We start from the raw sequence: 18019 nt of genomic DNA on the forward strand, positions 1-18019 counted from the left end.
GGAGTCGTAGTCTATAGAAATAGTGAGGAATACACAAAAAGAGAACAAACCTATTGAAAGATTTTCCAGCAATTTTCAACAAAATGGATGACTTATGACTTTTCAACATTTGGTTATCAGTCACACTTGAAGATACCTACACATAAAATAATATTTTCACAAATCCTTCAGTTTTTCCTTATTAAAGAAACTGAGGTTGCTGATAGGTGTATTGATTTTGCATAACAGTATCATTAATAATATACCAACATTTAAGAGATATTTTGATGTTCTTCTCAACAGTTTACTGACCACATGAACTTTTCATGGCACAGAATAAAAGCCTGAGCGACAAACGCAAGGTTTGTTTTTCTAAAGTCCATTCAGATGCAATCAAAAATTCATGAATGTGAACAAACATAAAACCAGGACATCAAACATCAGGTAAAAGTTCTTAAAACCTTATCAATTATTCAGTGGCATAAGTTCAAAATACAGAAGCTTTTGATCAGATGACGATGATGTTTTGAGTAGTTTGGAGGAGAACTGGACATAGATTTTTTTTTTCCAAGATAAGAATAAAGCAGAATCTATGATACATCCATTAATTCAGAGGTTGGATGACATCTGTGTCATTCAGCATAGATGTCATAAAGTCTACACTCCACAAACTCCAACAGAAATCACCTTTTCCTAACTATTAGAAGCTACTTACATCAGTATGAATCTGCTGAAGCACATGTTTATTTTACTCCTCAATAATCAGTCTGTGTTGTTATTTACCAACATGGATCCAAGGCAGATGAGACTGAGGATCAGCTGAGGATTTGTTTTTACAGAAATAGGTTTCCTTTGTTATTCTTTGGTTTAAATTTGTTTACATTTACAGTATTTTCTGTGATATTTACAGTACTTCGATTTTCCGTCACAGTTTGAAAACCTGATTTGAGCCATATTCTAGACCCACAGAACAGTGGCCAATTAATCTTCTACGCATGTTTTTGGGTGGTGGAGCAAGCCAGAGTACCTGGAGGGAACTCACACATCCACAGGGAGAACTCCACACAGAAAAGCATCAAACTCAGTGCTAAAACTGTTCAGTACCCAACTGACCTCATGCAATCCAAAGTTGAGTAGACCTCAGGCAGGGGTGTAAAAAAGTGAGGCCCGGAATCCAAAATTTCTGAGTTTTTGGCAGAAATATACTTCTTTTTTTTCTATCTAAAATGGCCCTAGTACATGGTTGTAAAAATCCCTTCCAGGTTTCAGATCTACAGTAAATGTCAGGCGTCTTTATTTTCTTGAGTTTAGGTTGTTGTTTTTGGCCTGTGACAACATTTGAGTCAACAGTTTTGGCCAACGAGCCAAAAGTTTGGACACCCAAGGCAGGATGTGTCTCGGAGACGTTTACTCTATTTTTGATGACCTTCATTGTATTTTTGACTGACTCAGTCTCACTCCATGTGAGACCAGTAGTCCTGCTCTCTTGTTCTTGTTCTAGATGTGGCAGTTCTTTTCAATTTATTTAATCTATAAACCCATCTCTGGTCTGCTTGTGGACCAAATTACACCCAGAAAAAAACCCCCAAAAAAACATTGTTCTTTCTATTGAACTGGGTTTGTGCAGTTTTTAATTTTATAACTCCCAGAAAGCAAGCCACTTAGATAGTGTTTTGTCACTTGCAGTCCAATCTTGTGACAAAGTACATTTGTGACTTGGCAAACAGTGGCAAGGAAGAACTCCCCTTTAGGAAGAAACCTTGGGAGGAACCAGGCTCTCTGGGGTGTACCCCTCCTCCTCAGGGCTGGGTCCTCATACCAGAGAGGACTACTTCTAAAAACAGACAAAACAATATTGACTTGTAGTGAAGTGAAATAAATTAGCCAGCTTCATGGTGTGAATTGTCTTACCCTCCTCTGGTAGACAAGGATATAAGACTCCTCTGTACACATCTCAGAAATGACTGTTCCATTGGTCTCCATCACATAAATGTCATTAAAGTGGAGCCATCGATCGTTTCCGTCCTCTAAGGACTGGTCCGGGTGTAGTCCATCGCTCACGTAGTGTCCTAAAAGAAAAAGAATAGATGAGAACTTTGGGATTTAAATAATAGCCAAGTGTCTAGGCTTTTTTTAGCTTAAAATTTGAAGGTTAAATTTAAACTCTAGTCAAATTTTTAAAAATCAGACAGAAGTCTTGTAAGATGTTGTCTGACCTGTCTTTGCCGAAGAACCTACGTGGCTGATGACGCTGACCAGGCTGTACTGTAAAGATCCAGAGGCAAAAACTGTGAGCATCACACACAGCTGTCATGTCACAATCACACTTTGTCCACACAGTACCTTTCAATTTTTGGTTTTGAGTTGTACAAATCTGTGTACCTGGTCGCCAGCTACTGTCATCTCCCTGCACAAAACGATGGGGTCCTCCAGTTTGACCATCACCAGGTTCTCTGTGAAAGTGAACCTCTTTAGTTGCAAAATCAAATATCTGTAGATGAGAAACTGATACTTTAGACTTTATTGTACAGAAACACATATATATTTATATAATAACTTCACATTTTGCAGAACATATTTGGAAAATGGTGTTGCCACTCACTTGGGAAGGGTGAGAAATCCAGACCGCACAACTGATGTGTTTCCTCCACACACGCACTTAAACTCTAGCTGTCTTTCCTGTGGATAAAACAAACTGTGGGTTATTTACACCACCAAAAGCACTAAGCGTCATAAAAACATTGTCTGAATGATTAAATAAATGACTTTCTTATACCTTCTCGTGCATGTTGAGCATGTTCTGCACTGATCCTCCAGCAATCAGGTCCAGAGAGAGCATGATGAAATCCTCCTCTCTTATGGACTTAACACCACAACTGCAGATAAGAAGCAGAAAATATTACACTTGTTTCTTATTGAAATAATGAACATTGCTCAGGACAAGCAAGAAGAAATGTATGTTTAGTCGTGTGTAGAAGAGTGCTTTTACCCTTTGCATATCCTTGTGTTCCGCATTTTGAACTGTAGATGGGTCTGAACTGGGCACCTGTAACTTTTTCCTATAGTGTCCGCAGTTTTTGTCAGAAGGGGCTGCAGGTTCTTCATCTGATTCAACACAGCTGTCAGGAACTCATGGGCGTCCTAAGCACACAAGAACATGCAGAGTTAAATCAATGTCAAACACTGCAGTCAGGGAAAACACAGATCCATGTGAAGCAGCTGACTAACTTTCATGCCTTCATATCCAAACTCTGGGGCCTGGAAAGAGAGGACCTTCTTAAACCTTATAACCACCTCCAGTTTCAACCTTGAATCAGGTGAGCAGTGACATTCCACAATGTCTAAGAAGCATCTGGAAAATAAAGGCTGCTGTTTGATTTTGTCTTCAACTCACAGATCTCTCTCTGTGTGTTTGTGCACGTGTTCTTGCTGTACCTCATGAGCTGAGCCTCGGGACACAGTGCCAACACGTCCTCCTGGGATTTGATGTCTTCCACGAACTCCTTGAGCGTAAGCAAAGTCTGCAGGCTAGCGTTCATGTAGCAGATCATATTGACGTTTGGGAATCTGATGCAAAAAAGCACAGTCACGTTAGCATTATGGTGTTTAATGGCAGATCATTTTCAGTGTCATTGTTCCTGGTGGTAATGTGCGTAATTACAGGTTGCAGATGTTTTTTACCCAAGTAACATTGCATTCTGATGTTCCATACAGGTGGACTGGACCTGGATTGTAGTGAATCTGCACAAACACAAACAGAGTTGCTCAGTATGATTATAACAATTAATCTGTTCAAACTTAATGTGTTGTGGTGGAGGTACTTTGTAGGAACGTTCTGGTTTGGCTTCGAGGAAGTGTTCTCTTTTTTATAGCTTCTATACTGCTGCATCTTAGTTTCCACTTGAAGTGGGCTGCAAAGTAGAAGAAATAATTTAGAAAACCTCTTAAATAACAGACAAACTTCCCTAAACAATTTAAAATAAAAAAAGACCAATTACCTTCAGTAGTCACTTCATTAGTAATTAGGTGACAACTGAAGCCAATGGGTTCCACTGTGTTTAATTTAAGGTTGAATGCACAGCACATTTTTTCTTGTTCTTATTTGTGAAGCATTATCAAGGAATTATGAAGAATGACACCAAAATTAGTGGTTGTCATTTGTCAAAATGTAGGACATGTTACAAACACTCTGTAAGTTCAGAAGTTGCTTACCTTGTCTTTTGATCCTGAGAATCATCATCAGAATCAGGATACACTTGTATTATTCTCTGTCAGACAAACAACAAGCTATTAGAGTAAAAAAAGACAAACCTGCAGAGCTTCAGTAGAATCAAGTCCAAAATCAAGCATATAAAGTGTTAGATTTACCATGAAGCAATCAAATAGTCCACAGAAAATCTTCTTCCTTGTCTTCTTTTGTTTTTTTTCCTGAGGTGAATGTCTTGTTTGAGTGTTTTCACGCGTTGGAAATCCAATATCTTTAAACTTTGATGAAAAAATAAAAAACAAAGAAATAACTAAAATAAGTCAACAGAATAAATTCCAGATAATCCAGATTTTCCCACACTTCTACATAGTCATATGAATAAAAAACAGGGACTTACCAAATTGTATAAGCGCTTCAGCCAATCATTTATCCAGCTGTTGTTGTTGTTGTTATTATTGTTGTTGTTGTTGTGTGAGCCCTGATCTCTTTCAACTTTTTCACAAATTATACGCTTTTTCTGTGGAAGACAAGAAAAAGAAAAAATACAATTTGAAAACTGATAAAAACTGTCCTACTACTACTGTAAATCCAAACAGAGAAATCTGGAGAAGAACGGATCTAATCTGTAAACAATCTCAAAAACCTAGGAGAGACAGTTACATGGTCAGCAACACAAACCTTATTTCTATGATGAAACATCTCTGGGTCTCTCTTGGTTTGTAAAATGCATCTTAACTCAAGTAGAAAGTGTTGCGTTTGAGAGGGGAAACTTCAGAGAATATTCCAAATCAGCTTTATTGCACCAAAGAACAATTCTAGAAAGTAACTGTTGTCATCAACCGATGCAACAAGCACATTTCAAAAATATACAACTTGTATTTAGAACTAAAATACTCTAAATATTTTTTAAAATATCAACAGAAATTGTACAAAAGTTGAAAAGTTTTTATTTTTGGAGTTACACAGAACTGTCTTTTTTTTTTATTTATTTATTTATTTTTTATTATCATTATTGTTATTTCACCCAAATTTTACAATAAATCAAAGATTGTCATACATAAAGTTTATTTCAGTTGTTCACATTTGAAAACTGGCAACATGTTGGATGGCAAACAATATGTGAAAAAGTCTTTTTTCCTATTTTAGTCTTTTTTCCTATTTTAATTTGTTTGTGGTAAATATTTACCACAATCTGCAGGTTCAACAATGCTCTTTTTTCTGATTTAATGTATTTTTGAAACAGCTACAAAAAAATAATAATGATCACATTTTGAGACTCAGAGGCTAACAGAAAGTCTATTAAATTTATTTTCAGTTACATTTTCAAACATGAAAGATTAAAGTATTATACTTAACACTTAACTAATAAAGTTGTTATATGAACTTTTCGTAACTTTCAAATAATTCCGTAAGTTTGCCTTTCAGAAGCATTCACTTTGCGCCACCTGGTGGTGACCAGAAGAAAAACGGCTCTGAAAAAAATCCCAAAGGCGGAAGCGGGAGGTTTGTCCTTCACGGCTTACTGTTGAAAGTTGCTGTCATGTCGGCACCATTGATAGTGAGTTATCCTTCAAATTTCTGCTAAACCCAGCGAGAAATATGATATATAAAGAAAAAGTCAGTTTCACTCTTGGAGTGTGTGTTTTGTAGAAAAACCGTATATATTGTGAGCCAATTTTTTCGTTATAAATTGCGTTAAGTTAGGATTAGGTAATGGGTTAGCTAATGTCCTGGTAATATGATCTCAGACAACAGGACTGAAGATTCCTTAATTTTATATTGCTGAACACAGCACAGCGTTGTTGCCTGTATTATTATATTATTATAATATTTTCTCCTTTACTTCTTTATGTTTCCATTTTTACCAACACCGTGTTTGTTCATGCCCCCTTTTCATTAGACCGTCTGTATCTTTCCAGTCTTTACGCAGGTGCTGTCAGCGAGCTGCTGTCCTCCTGGTTGCAAGGCGACATTGGAGCTCCAGCTCAGCGTCTCCTCCTTCTCTCGTGTCCAGGTCTCTTGACTTCCTCGCCCAGCGTTTCTATGATGTGGAGGCGCTCCTAAACTGGAAGTCCCGGATTGGGAAGGACCAGCTCCGAAAGAAGAACCTGTAAGACAAACAAAGTTTTATGTGTGAAAAACACATTTTGGTACATTTTGAGCAACAAAACAGTGGAACAATTTGAGTTTTTATATGACCTTGAGTTCAATTTCAAGACAAATGTGAGAAATCTGCTTTATACCATTATATCCATTGGCCTACATACAAGAACATGTGTGTAAAGGATTTTTTCCTCGAATCCTTTCATCAGCATAGACCTGAAAAACCTCATTCCATCATTATTGCAGCCTTTTCACATTTTAGTGATTTTCTTTGTAACTTAGTAATGTATGTCCAAATTTGTACTTATTTGTTCCAACTTTTGTATTTATATTTTAACCTCTAAAGTCTTTCAAGATGTTGGGATCCAGAGGTAACTCAGGGTAGAGACATCTATGCATAAATATTAAGCAATGTTTGCATCATTTGTCCCTATTAAAAATGCAAACATATGAGACTAAAATAGAAATGTTTGATCAAAATGCACAGCACCAAATTTGGGGTTATGATAACTTAATTATCATAACTTAATTAATAATTTGGGCTTGTTTAGCAGCCACATGAACTGGACACCTTGCAATCACACTGCAAAAAACACAAAATATCACCAATAACTTTTGGTCTAATTTGTAATTCGCTTGTGATAAGACACATAATTTGCAAGTAACTTTTCGGGAAGATATAGCATAAGTCAGTTAGTTTCATTTCAATCAATAATTTTCTATTAGTGATGGAAATGTACTGATTCCATTGGCAGATTATTTTAATATTATTTTGTAATATTGGCAAATGTCTTTTTTGTAATTGAAAATCTTGCATTTGAATTAGTACTTTTTCATCATCCATTAATGAATGATTGGCTTTAAACAAGCTCCTATATCTTGTTAAATATGGACTTTGGTAACCAAGTCATGCCTGATCCGAATGTTTTCTTCTGTCTTTTACAGTTACTATGGTTACACACACAATCTTTATGGCCCAGACATAGCATCTGCCTATTATATTCTAAATCTAGGAGGAGGATTTAGGTAAGTGGCTCCTCCTCACATCCCTTTACATTATTTTTAGTTGTTCTGTAAATGCTTTGTCAGGTAACTGGATGCTTTCCACGTTTATTATGACAGATTCAGTCTATCAAGATCATGCTCCTTCTGATTAAATGTTCATTATGAACTTGTCAACAGATGGCTTGAAAAGGACCCATTCCAGGCCCCAGGGCCAGAGGACATTTTTGAAACTTGACATTTTTATTGAAAATTCAAGTTTTTACTCTAAAAATTGAAGGCATCGTTGTAGTAAAAATATTCAACTTATTTGAGAAATTAGTTCCATTGAAATCATTCTTTAAAGCTAACAAAGAACGATAACTGCTGAAACAAGCCGCTGTTCTCTCAAAAAGCTTATATGGACACCTCACATATGAACTGCTTTTCGAATCATCAGCCTTGTCTTTCCGTTCCATCATAATTTCTGTTACTTCTGCAGGTTTGTGGGCCAGACTGAGTGGTTCCGCGCCGACTCAAGGGGCAAATTCAGCTGGGATTTCCTGAATTACAAGGACACACCTGTGGAAGAAGTAGACATGAGTCACACCATCATCAACTACGTAGGCCTGTCTAACCTGGGTAATATGCTGCCATGCAGATGATTTCTCTCTGCTCTTAAGTTTTTCAGTCACTGAATGTGCTGGTCCTGTTTTTGATCTGATTTATCAACACCTGCAGAGAGGCAACATCTGCGGACTCTAAAGCTCCAAGGCTGTCCTGAGGTGGATGACTGGTTCCTGGCAGGACTCCACAAGTTCCAGGACTCTCTGGAGGAGCTGGACATCTCTCACTGTCCAAGGATAACCGTGGGCGGCCTGCCTGCTCTCAGGAATCTCAGGTGAGCTCTATACTCAGTGTAGCCTACAGTCTGCACCAAACCTTTTTCTTTTATATTCCAAAATTACCAAGTCAAATGTACTTTTTTTCTTGAACTAAAATAATCTTTTTAATCTTGCTCGACAGTAAACAAAGCTTAAAAAAAATAATATTTCAATCATTGTAGATCCAAAGTTTTGCATATTTTCCTTATGAAAGAAAGGCATCCGGTTTGCAGTTTCTTTTGGGCTCGATTGGAGAAAAGATTTCAAAGGTGCTTATTCTCAGCACTAACAACAGGATTTGGGTCCCTCTTTCTCTGCAAACATAAATACTGCTCTTGAAAACCATACCTATTTGTAAATCACTTTTTGTGGGATGCTAGTCATTTAAATAAGTGTATCACTAAACTACACAGTAACTAAATTTAATCATGTTTTCAAATTTATTGGTATTTATTTTGAAATATGAAAATAAGAGTATGATAAATATAATACTTCCCTTGAATAAACAGTAGAGAAAATAGTAAAAAAAATAAAATCTCAGACAATACGGTTGGTTTTTTGTTTATTAACATCATTAATTTGAATTTTTCTCGACAATGATTAATCAAACTTCTTGTCATAATAAATGTATCAAGACAGTGATTAACAATGTGATCAAAGCAGAACCATAGTAGTTTTATCCATCCATCCATCCATTTTCTGTTCACCCTTGTCCCTCATGGGGGACAAGGATGTTTTATTCACTATGAAATTAAGAAAATAGAAAAAGTGTAATACTTAAAATATGTGTTGTACCTAACAGTTTCCATTGTGAGACTCTAATTTGATGGTAAAAATGTCACCTCAATTTAAAAAAACTCCATCTATATCAACCTGTGGTAGCAAGTCAAATTCGGATTATTCTCACAAAAGAGTTGTGAGCCAAACAAAATCCATCCAGGATACACAAATGGCCTTTATGCCAAACTTTCAACACTTTTATTCTAAAGCAAAGTAACCAGTTATGGAATGATATTCTCCTTTTCTGTGTCTGATTACTGAAGGCAGCTAAAGCACCTGAATGTGTCCTCCCTCCCGAGGATTTCAAATCCAGGGTTGGTGATCATCCTGCTGGAGGAGATGCTACCTCAATGCCATATCACAGCAGATGGCTACGATCTCAGTCTGCCTGAGGCTGGAGGGAAGAATTCAGAGGAGCCCCTGGAAGCAGAGAGGTAGTGGGTCGATTACAACTAGAATCACTGCAGAAAGACTTGGAGGCTTTTGGTGTTCTTTTCTTATTTTCAAAGAGCTCAGATAAGCTTATTTGATTGAAGAATCATGACATAAGGCACAATAAATGCAGGACAAATAAGAGAAGCAGAAACATACAACAGATGTGGGTGAAGAAACATGTCACACACAAGGTTGAAATATATGTCTGGATGCCCTGTGTGTTTCTCAGTTTGTAAGTAAGGCTGCACATTGATCCTGTAAATGTTCATATTTAGAAAATCTCTGTTCATGTTCAACTTCAATTTGCTGGGACTTTGTCAATGAATGTAAAAATGGGTGTACAGAATAAAGAGTTTATTCTTCAAAGTAAGGATTATTGTCAACCTCATTGTGTGTATTATTTTATAATTGACTTGCAAAAATAACAAACGTGTCTGAAAAATCTATTTGAAACCCAAAATGCAGCTCAGTTTTTTTTTGCAGTTGTCTAAAACTGAGCTTTGGAGATTTTTACCTTCTTTATCATCCTGTTCACTCCGTCCGTGGTGATGAGATAAATGAGAGTCCTCAACCATCCAGTGGTCAATAGCTGAAATAAACTTGCTTCTATCACTTGTTATATTTATACTTTTATTTGCTAGTGGTACCAACAACTATTCCACGTGTGATTTTGCAGTAAAGTAAAGAACCTTAAATTAATTTCTTTATTTGCTTATATCCCCTTTTGGTGTTTATTGCCTTTATTTGGTTGTTGCTATGATTAATTTCCTGTTTTAATATTTCATACTTTTATTTTGAAGGGACGACGTCCGGTCTAACTGGACTAACCGTAAGTTGTAACGTAGACGATAAAATGTATCATGTTTGAAGCGGCCCCTTGATAGAGGCGCAAGGTGCGTGTATGATGTAAGTGAGTACATATCTTGAATATTGTGTAAATAAAACTGCATTTCCTTATATGCTAAAACTGAAGCAATTTTTTGGGTTGTAGCATTATTTTAAGTTCTAAACATTAAGTTGCAAACGTAAACTGTGTTAAAGTATGTATTTTTGTTGTATTTTGGCTTGCACTGCTTTTTTCGGTGCACATCCCTTACGGTGAGCCCAGTAGTTGGTGCTCATCAGTAAAGTCTCATCCTTCACGTGGGAGCGGGGAAAGCATGATGCAAGTATTCTTCATATATTAATTCATTCTTTCATACATTTTTTATGTATTTTAAACATTACGCTATGTAGTTAATTGCCAATACAGTGTCCGTGTGTGTATGTATTTGTTATCTGCACTGTGGAAGCTTATGTGAATAACTAAAGCCCATAATCCAGTGTGAGCCTGTTCTGCAGCAAGCACACAACAAACTAATGAAGACACCAAGAAATAAAGTAAACAGTAATAGTCGCTTCTGCAATATCGTAATTGGCAGATGTGAAAATTAAACATTGTTAAAATACTATGTTTGACTAAAATTATGTTCTACAACGAAATAAATTGGGTATTCTATTAAGTGCAACTTTTGCTTTTTAACGGTGGGGTTAGTTGATACTAAGAGTTGTAAAGTATTATTTTTTGTAATAAGGGAATTGAACATCAAAGGGAACCAATGTTTCCTTCGAACGCGGTAGCGGTTCACGCGGACGTCATTTTCTGACGGACAACAACAAGACGGAACAGCTGGATACATTTAAAGCGTCCTGTATATTTTTCTCCGATTTTAGCGATATTTTAAATTGAATATCAACCAAAACAGTGTAGTGTTGGAGTCTTATCAGGTGGATAAATGTCTGAACCATCAGGTAGGTCGGCTGTCTGATCCAGAAATGAGACACAGTTACATCTTTGTCCCTTTAAAACAAGACTGCCGAGTTTTACATCATGGTGATTTCATTTCCAGTGTCCCCTAAAAAAGAAGAACAAGAGGAGGAGGCGACCGCTGCACCCAAGGTGGGAGTCGCTGTTTTCTGTCAAGCTTGAGTTTTTTTTTTTGTTGTTGTTGTTGTTTTTTTTAGCTGCTTTCAGATGTAGTGAGACCCAGACGATGGTTAGCATAACAAAGAGCTGCTCTGTTTCTGACTCATAGCAGTCACCAATCAGTGAGCTGTTTCTACAAGTCACACATTGTTTTCTCTGCAGGATCAGTCAGACACCAGCAGTGAAGACGAAGCTACAGGAGAAACAGAGAGTACGTTTAAATAAACTGCATACACTTATATACAGCGGTGGAGAAAATACTCAAACGTTGTACTTAAGTATAGTAGTGTAATAAAGGTACAAAGGAGATTCCACTTAATTTTTGACTACCTTATGCATCTTTAATCGACTCTAGGTTAAAAACTACAACACCTATCCTCTTCAAACCTGGACTGGATTTGAAGAGTATACTCTAATAGCAAACTATTTAGAACTATGTTTAAATTTTGTTTTCTGTTTTTCTGTTTTGTGAAACTTCAAGAAAGGTTGATTTTACCTTTTTTTTTTTTTTTTTTTTTTTTTTTTTTTTTTGCATCTGGATTGTACTAGAACTGCTCCAGCTCCAAAATTACAACTCATAGACTCTTCAAACCTGTACTGGATTAGTCTGCTCTAATAAAATATTTATAACCGTGTTTGGAATTTGTGAAACCTTTATCTGATTTGTGAAACCGCAATTTTGGAATTAGAGCAGATCTAGTATGAGCCATGTGCAAAAAAGTGGTAAGATCAACCTTTATTGAAGTTTCACAAATCAGAAAAAGGTTGCTGTACGCGAGTTATTTTAAGAATGCTTAAAATAAAAGCCCAGACATAATCATAAATCAATAAAATTCTCCCAGAGCAAATTTGAAAATGCTGCTAACACTTTCAAGATAGCAGCATTTTCTTTCATCAACGACTAATATAAACCCTGCCGAAGCATGGTGCACTAAATAATAAAACATAAATTAACTTGAGGCAGATAAATTTTTCTCAACGAATTTTATAAAGTCAAGTCTAAGTCTAATAATCGAGGTACCCGAATCATTCGAGGAATCGTTTCAGCCTTACTTGAATAAGTTTTTGATTACTTTCAAACTTAAAAATAACAACAACAAAACATTTCATGTGTAACGCCACATATTAAAGAAATGTAGTGGCGTAAATAGTACAGGTACGTAATGTGAAAATGAGAATAAACTGATCCTGTTTTACCCTTTTCTCTCCTGTCCTTTCCAGTGGACCTCTTGCGTGGCCTCTTCTCCAGTGCGCTGGGGTTGGGCTCTTCAGAGAAAGTTCTGGATGAGTTGTCTCTGGAGAGTGTGGCGCGCTACATAAATAGCGGCAAATGTGAGTTTTGTCTTATTATGCTTTACTTTTTTCTGTGTATTTGCAGGGTTATAAACTCACTGAAAATTATAGTAATAATAAAAAAATATATATTTAATCTGAGTACATTCATCCAGAAAAAGAAAATAAGTTTTAGAGAGTGCTAAATTATTCATTAATGGATTCATGACTGAATCATGAATCCATTTATCATTAATGTTTTTACCTGTCTCTGTCATAGGTAAAAACATCATTTGCATGGTTGGAGCTGGAATATCAACATGTAAGTATATCCCATTCATTTTGAGAGAATAAAGCATTTATTGATTATTATTAAACAGTTTTTATCCCGTTTGAGTAATTTCTCATGATTTCTTCCTGCACAGCTGCTGGTATCCCGGATTTTCGTTCTCCAGAAACCGGTCTCTATGCAAACCTGCAAAAGTACAACCTGCCTTATCCGGAGGCTATCTTCCAGATCGATTATTTTAAGGTCTGTTCAAGATTGAATCACATCTCTCAAAACAGTGACGTGACAATTTAAGAATGTTTCATAATTTCGTCACAGAAACATCCAGAACCATTCTTCGCCTTGGCCAGGGAGCTGTACCCAGGACAGTTTAAGGTATAACAAGCAGCCTGCAAATTGGGAAAAGGAGGCCTTACTAAATACTCAGAGTTGTTTTTTTTCCCCTCATGCTTGGTTTTAGCCCACAATCTGCCACTACTTCATAAAGATGCTGAAGGATAAGGGGGTTCTGAGACGATGCTACACGCAGGTGGGGAGAGAGAAATAATATGTCGCTGCACACAGAATAATTCAAGTTACTGTAAGTTTCTGTATCCATGTTGGTGTGCATGTCTCCTCAGAACATCGACACCCTGGAGCGAGTCGCAGGGCTGGAAGGAGACGATCTGATCGAAGCGCATGGAACGTTCTACACCTCTCACTGTGTCAAATTCCTCTGCAGAAAGGAGTACAACTTGGCCTGGATGAAAGGTGCGTCGACATTTTTAAGCTCCTGTGATCTCTTGAGATATGAGATTTGAATTTTGTCTGTGTTTTAGAAAAAATCTTCTCTGACGAGATTCCAAAGTGTGAAAAATGCAGCAGTTTGGTCAAACCAGGTCAGTCGATCATTATGTTTGTTCATTTAAAATTTTGCTTTATTTGTCTTAGTTCTGCAAATTCTGTTGCTATTTCATTGATTTTATTTGTGCTTCCAGAAAAATCACAGATCTTTTCTCACCGTTTGTCCTCATCTCGCTTTCCTCAGATATAGTCTTTTTTGGAGAGAACCTGCCAACCCGTTTCTTCACTTCCATGAAAATGGTGAGCACATAATGGTGATTTGTTCAGGATTATTTAACCTCTGCAAAAACATAAACAAATTAATGTCTCACCTTTGCTTCCCTGTCAGGATTTTCCTCGATGCGATCTCCTCATAGTCATGGGCACGTCTCTGCAGGTTCAACCGTTTGCAAGTTTAATCAGCAGGTACTTCACATCTAGTCTCAGAAGCATTTCTAATCCAATTATGTAACGTAACTAGTCATTTCTGAAACTGTCCTGCTTTGGCTTTCCTGTTGAATTCTTTCATCTTCCATTTTTGTCATTTAGAGTTTCAAAAAGTTGCCCCAGGTTGCTCATTAACATGGAGAAAACAGGACAGGTAAGTTTTTACTGCTCTATCACCTTTTCATTACCTACTTTCTTCACACTGCCTTGTCTAAGCTACTGTGGCTGGAAAGGTTTATTTGGTTTTGTCTGCAGGTAGATCCTATGTTGGGATTGCTTGGCTTTGGAGGGGGGATGGACTTTGATTCAGACAAGGCATATAGGTAATACTGAAATTCTGACATATTCTTTGATAAACTGGCTTGATAAAATGTATCCTCACTGCCTGTTGAGGATACATTTCTTTTCATCAGAGGTAATCTGAAAAACTGACAATTTCAAGATTGACCAGCCAGTTGGAAACATTTTACATGAATGGTATGAAAGTTCAGTGCAGATTCTGTTGACAGCAAGTTACCTATTTTCATAGTAAAAGAAATACAGAGATGCAGTATTTTAAAGGAAATTGTATTTTGAACGACACATTAAGACATGTCTGTTATCCATAAGGCCAGCAGAAAGACTGAGTCAACAGGAACACTGAACTGTATTTTATTCTTTTGAGTTTGTTAACATGTTTTATTGTCATGTGCTACGTTTAAGAATGATGGCAGAATTTTTTAAGTTTTAAAGCTCCTCATCTACATTCTCCAGAAAACGTAGGTAATACCACAAGTAATTGCTCGAAGGAAATATTTTGATTACTGTCATAAGTTATGTTATATCTCTTAAAAACAAATGGTATTTATTAAGTATTACATTAAGACTTACAATTCTGATCAATGCATCTCTTTTTCTGATCTTATTTATTCATGTCATATTTTCTGGGTTAGAGGTATTATTTAACCACCAGGGGGCAGTGAACTATCGTGCATAATTTAGGAAGAAATGACTGAATATAAATATCAGAATAATAACCTGAGAGTGATCACATTGCATCCTGAAAGAGTTACCATTGGTGTTTTTTCTATTTCTCTTCGCATGAAGCTGAGAATAGAATACAAGTAAATATTTCATTGTACCTAAAGGGAGATTTATTCTACACAGTTGCAATAAAAGCATTAAAACACCACAGACTGATAAAACACAGACTCAAACCAAACAGTGCAACAAGTGGTGTGTATAGGTGTTAGTGGTGAAAAGGAAAGTGCTCAGGTGCTGATGTGCCGTGGAACAGACTGATTGAGCCTGGAACAAATGACAGTTTCAGTCTGTTGGTCCCACACTGTGACGCCCTCAGGCTCCTTCATATTCAGTGAACTGTGGGTGTTCATAGTCACATTCTCATCACTGCTTGTGCACTTATAGTCTGTCTGGTTCAGAGTGTTTCAGGATGATTATTTTTATGGCTACATAAATGTAAGCCTGCCCCAAAATTGGACAGTTAAGTTACTAAACCAGGCTGTGATCCAATACCATGTAATACTTTTCAGAGTGGCATAGTGAGATGAAATTACAACCATATTCAATTTCATTCTTCTTATAAAGTATAGTCTTTACTGCTGTTGTGTGTACAGAAAGACAGTGCTACATAGTTACATCTATCATCAGAATAATAAGTACAAATAAATAAAATTTTCATTTTTAATTTTAGAGTCTGGAAGACAGACTTGTGTGCAAAGTGCACAGCTATTTGTCTGCTTTGAATTGCTTTGTTCTTTGATTTATTTGTACCAAGAGATTTTAAGCTAACCACTTTGTAATTAATGAAAAATGACATCAAGAATCAACATTGATTATGTATGATCTTAGATATAACTAAATATTTGTTCATTGTATGTTTGGGTTGGGTTTTCTTGTTTGTTTTTATGCTCTGATCCACTTGTGAAAAAGTATGTTTTCTGAAACGGTTTTTTGTGCCTTTGATAATAAATCCACTTATATAAACAAAAGTGCAAGTAAATCTAAATTTAACAACAATGGATTAATTAAAGACATAGATTGTATTTTTTGGTTTGTATTATTGTGACGGGATATGAAAGCCTTTCTCGAAATCATCTCTGCATCCAACATGTCATATTTTATCCTGGTTTCAGAGACGTAGCTCAGATCAGTACGTGTGATGACGGCTGCTTAGCTCTCGCTGACTTACTGGGTTGGAAGGTGAGCCCCACAGTTTTCTCATTGAAATCTTGTATGTCTGCAGCTTTGCAGTATTTCTAGCTGAGCTCCATCAGTAAAGAATGAGCACATAACCATAAAGCTGCTGTGTCACCGTTTATCTAAAATCCATTTCATGTGGGTCTATCTTTGAAGAAATGTAGAGTGTTTTGTGAAGCATCAAGTCTTGTCAAATTTGAAGGAGACATGTTGCTTATAACGAGCCCCTCTTTTGTACAATGCATGTATATTAGGATGTAAATGTGTAACATTTAAAGTGTTTACTGTATAATGACAAAGAATGCATTTTCAGTGTGATATGATTCTTTCATCCACCAAAGTTTATAATTGCTGACCATCTTTGTCTGAAAGTTTGGTGTTTTTATTTACAGTCTACAAAATCATCTAATTGGTCATAAAATTAAGCCGCAGTAGGTCAGGATGCTGTCAGTTGGTGAAAACATTCAGTAACACATTATTCGTTTGACACCATAAAACTTAGTACTCATTTGTCCTCCATTATGTTTATATTCTGTATTCATCCCTGTTTTGTTTTCCACATCCATTCAGGCGGAGCTGGAAGAGCTTGTGAAGAAGGAGCATGCCAGGATCGACAGTGAGGACAAGCAAGAGAATCCCGGAGGAAGCAAAGGAGCTGCAGCCAAAGGCGCTCCGGCTTCAGCTGAACCAAAGTCCAAAGCAGAGGAGTGATCTGCGTTTGATTAACAAAACAAAAGCAACAGTTAAAAGCTTAACCAGAGGTTAATATATAAGGGTTTGATGTTCAGAAATGAAGCTCTGTTGGGTTTCTCTAATTGTACATTGTCAGAACTGAGGACGGTTCTTTTCCATAATTATACTTTTGTTTTTATCAGTCATTTTGCACTTTACTAACTTCTCTATACTTTCCATAAGCTTCTATTTTCCCCAGCTGAAGATAACATTTTCCCTTTGATCGATTTAATTTCATTGTATGTAGATTTTAGCCCCATGCGTTCCTTCTAAGCATAACCAACTTATGGTTGATGTGTTCTGACGAGCTGCATTTTAAAGAGAACCGGATTTGGATTTGAGATAACGAGGTTCTGGCCAAACATTCCCTCCCCCCAAACTAAAAGCAGTTCATCTGATAAAGCTGTCACAATGTTTCCGCAGAGAATGAACTTCCTGTTTGGTAAAAATTCTGACACATTTGATAGACAGTTTATTAGAACCATCACTGGTTTACTTCTGTTCAACTTTTAGTCATTTTATTTTAGTTGTTTTGTCATTTATACAAAACTATTAGACAAATAATATTTTTGTGTAATGTTCATCTTGGAACAGCAGAAAGAATTGGAAGCAGTCACTTTTCAGTTGAGCTCTTTGCTAGTTTAATTTTAATAGCCAATAAATTTAGATTCAAAGCAACATGAACCAAAAAAAAAAACAGACAGATGTGACTCGTAAGGGGAAAAAAAGATGAATAAAAAATGAAGCATTGTGTTTGAAAAAAAAAAGTAAAATACTCACTTGGACTTAAATACTTTGACATATACTAATTCTAACAACCAGTGCAAGTTCCTGTAATAAATGTTTCCTTTGTTAAATTGATCAAGTTCACTTTGTGTCAGTGGAGAAGTGTGTCATTCTATTTTCTTCTTATGAATGCAGTT

At 36.5% G+C, this 18019-nt stretch overlaps 3 protein-coding genes across 7 annotated transcripts; 2 read left to right on the forward strand and 1 right to left on the reverse strand.

Annotated features, from left to right (window-relative positions):
* Positions 1-1411: 1411 nt before the first annotated feature.
* LOC129359018 (ubiquitin carboxyl-terminal hydrolase 37-like) lies at positions 1412-5012 on the reverse strand. Of its 4 annotated transcripts, XM_055028348.1 has the most exons (15): positions 4865-5012; positions 4584-4703; positions 4348-4464; positions 4192-4247; positions 3801-3890; positions 3661-3720; positions 3415-3546; positions 3208-3331; positions 2969-3120; positions 2756-2855; positions 2582-2658; positions 2362-2470; positions 2196-2244; positions 1891-2048; positions 1412-1813 (listed from the first exon to the last, which is right to left on the reverse strand). In XM_055028348.1, the coding sequence occupies exons 1-15, from the start codon at positions 4883-4885 to the stop codon at positions 1808-1810; spliced, it is 1371 nt and encodes a 456-aa protein (XP_054884323.1). In that variant the 5' UTR covers positions 4886-5012; the 3' UTR covers positions 1412-1807. The 4 variants fall into 4 exon arrangements, 3 of the variants coding, with proteins under 3 accessions (XP_054884323.1, XP_054884325.1, XP_054884324.1); XM_055028350.1 differs by lacking the exon at positions 1412-1813 and having other exon boundaries at positions 1897-2048; positions 2362-2432; XM_055028349.1 differs by lacking the exon at positions 1412-1813 and having other exon boundaries at positions 1897-2048; positions 2323-2432.
* Positions 5013-5614: 602 nt separating this feature from the next.
* Positions 5615-9739, forward strand: dmac2 (distal membrane arm assembly component 2). Its single transcript, XM_055028354.1, has 6 exons — positions 5615-5744; positions 6106-6296; positions 7235-7315; positions 7773-7912; positions 8012-8171; positions 9198-9739. Exons 1-6 carry the CDS (start codon positions 5727-5729, stop codon positions 9370-9372), a joined length of 765 nt encoding a protein of 254 aa, XP_054884329.1. The 5' UTR covers positions 5615-5726; the 3' UTR covers positions 9373-9739.
* A 95-nt stretch (positions 9740-9834) lies between these two features.
* sirt2 (sirtuin 2 (silent mating type information regulation 2, homolog) 2 (S. cerevisiae)) lies at positions 9835-17957 on the forward strand. Of its 2 annotated transcripts, none has more exons than XM_055028353.1 (16): positions 9835-10275; positions 11259-11308; positions 11498-11546; positions 12557-12667; positions 12888-12929; positions 13033-13139; positions 13215-13271; positions 13357-13425; positions 13517-13646; positions 13715-13774; positions 13924-13979; positions 14068-14144; positions 14268-14319; positions 14421-14488; positions 16301-16367; positions 16935-17957. In XM_055028353.1, coding segments are annotated over exons 3-16 (1038 nt in total). In that variant the 5' UTR covers positions 9835-10275; positions 11259-11308; positions 11498-11545; the 3' UTR covers positions 17076-17957. The 2 variants fall into 2 exon arrangements, with proteins under 2 accessions (XP_054884328.1, XP_054884327.1); XM_055028352.1 differs by lacking the exon at positions 9835-10275 and adding an exon at positions 10762-11160.
* Positions 17958-18019: the final 62 nt, after the last annotated feature.

The sequence above is a fragment of the Poeciliopsis prolifica genome, unplaced genomic scaffold (genome assembly GCF_027474105.1).
Source record: "Poeciliopsis prolifica strain line A6 unplaced genomic scaffold, Auburn_PproV2 SCAFFOLD004, whole genome shotgun sequence".
Classification (NCBI taxonomy): domain Eukaryota; kingdom Metazoa; phylum Chordata; class Actinopteri; order Cyprinodontiformes; family Poeciliidae; genus Poeciliopsis; species Poeciliopsis prolifica.

What these genes read in the sequence shown, in the direction of transcription:
- LOC129359018 (XM_055028348.1), bottom strand. Translation starts at nt 4,885, where the DNA reads ATGTTTCATCATAGAAATAAG. An exon ending in CAGAATGCAATGTTACTTGG is followed by an intron (nt 3,547 to 3,660) that starts GTAAAAAACATC and finishes TTTTTGCATCAG; the next exon opens with ATTCCCAAACGTCAATATGA. An exon ending in TGCTCAACATGCACGAGAAG is followed by an intron (nt 2,659 to 2,755) that starts GTATAAGAAAGT and finishes TTTTATCCACAG; the next exon opens with GAAAGACAGCTAGAGTTTAA.
- sirt2 (XM_055028352.1), top strand. An exon ending in TCCAGATCGATTATTTTAAG is followed by an intron (nt 13,140 to 13,214) that starts GTCTGTTCAAGA and finishes ATTTCGTCACAG; the next exon opens with AAACATCCAGAACCATTCTT. An exon ending in ACATGGAGAAAACAGGACAG is followed by an intron (nt 14,320 to 14,420) that starts GTAAGTTTTTAC and finishes TTTTGTCTGCAG; the next exon opens with GTAGATCCTATGTTGGGATT.
- dmac2 (XM_055028354.1), top strand. An exon ending in CGTAGGCCTGTCTAACCTGG is followed by an intron (nt 7,913 to 8,011) that starts GTAATATGCTGC and finishes CAACACCTGCAG; the next exon opens with AGAGGCAACATCTGCGGACT. An exon ending in CCTGCTCTCAGGAATCTCAG is followed by an intron (nt 8,172 to 9,197) that starts GTGAGCTCTATA and finishes TGATTACTGAAG; the next exon opens with GCAGCTAAAGCACCTGAATG.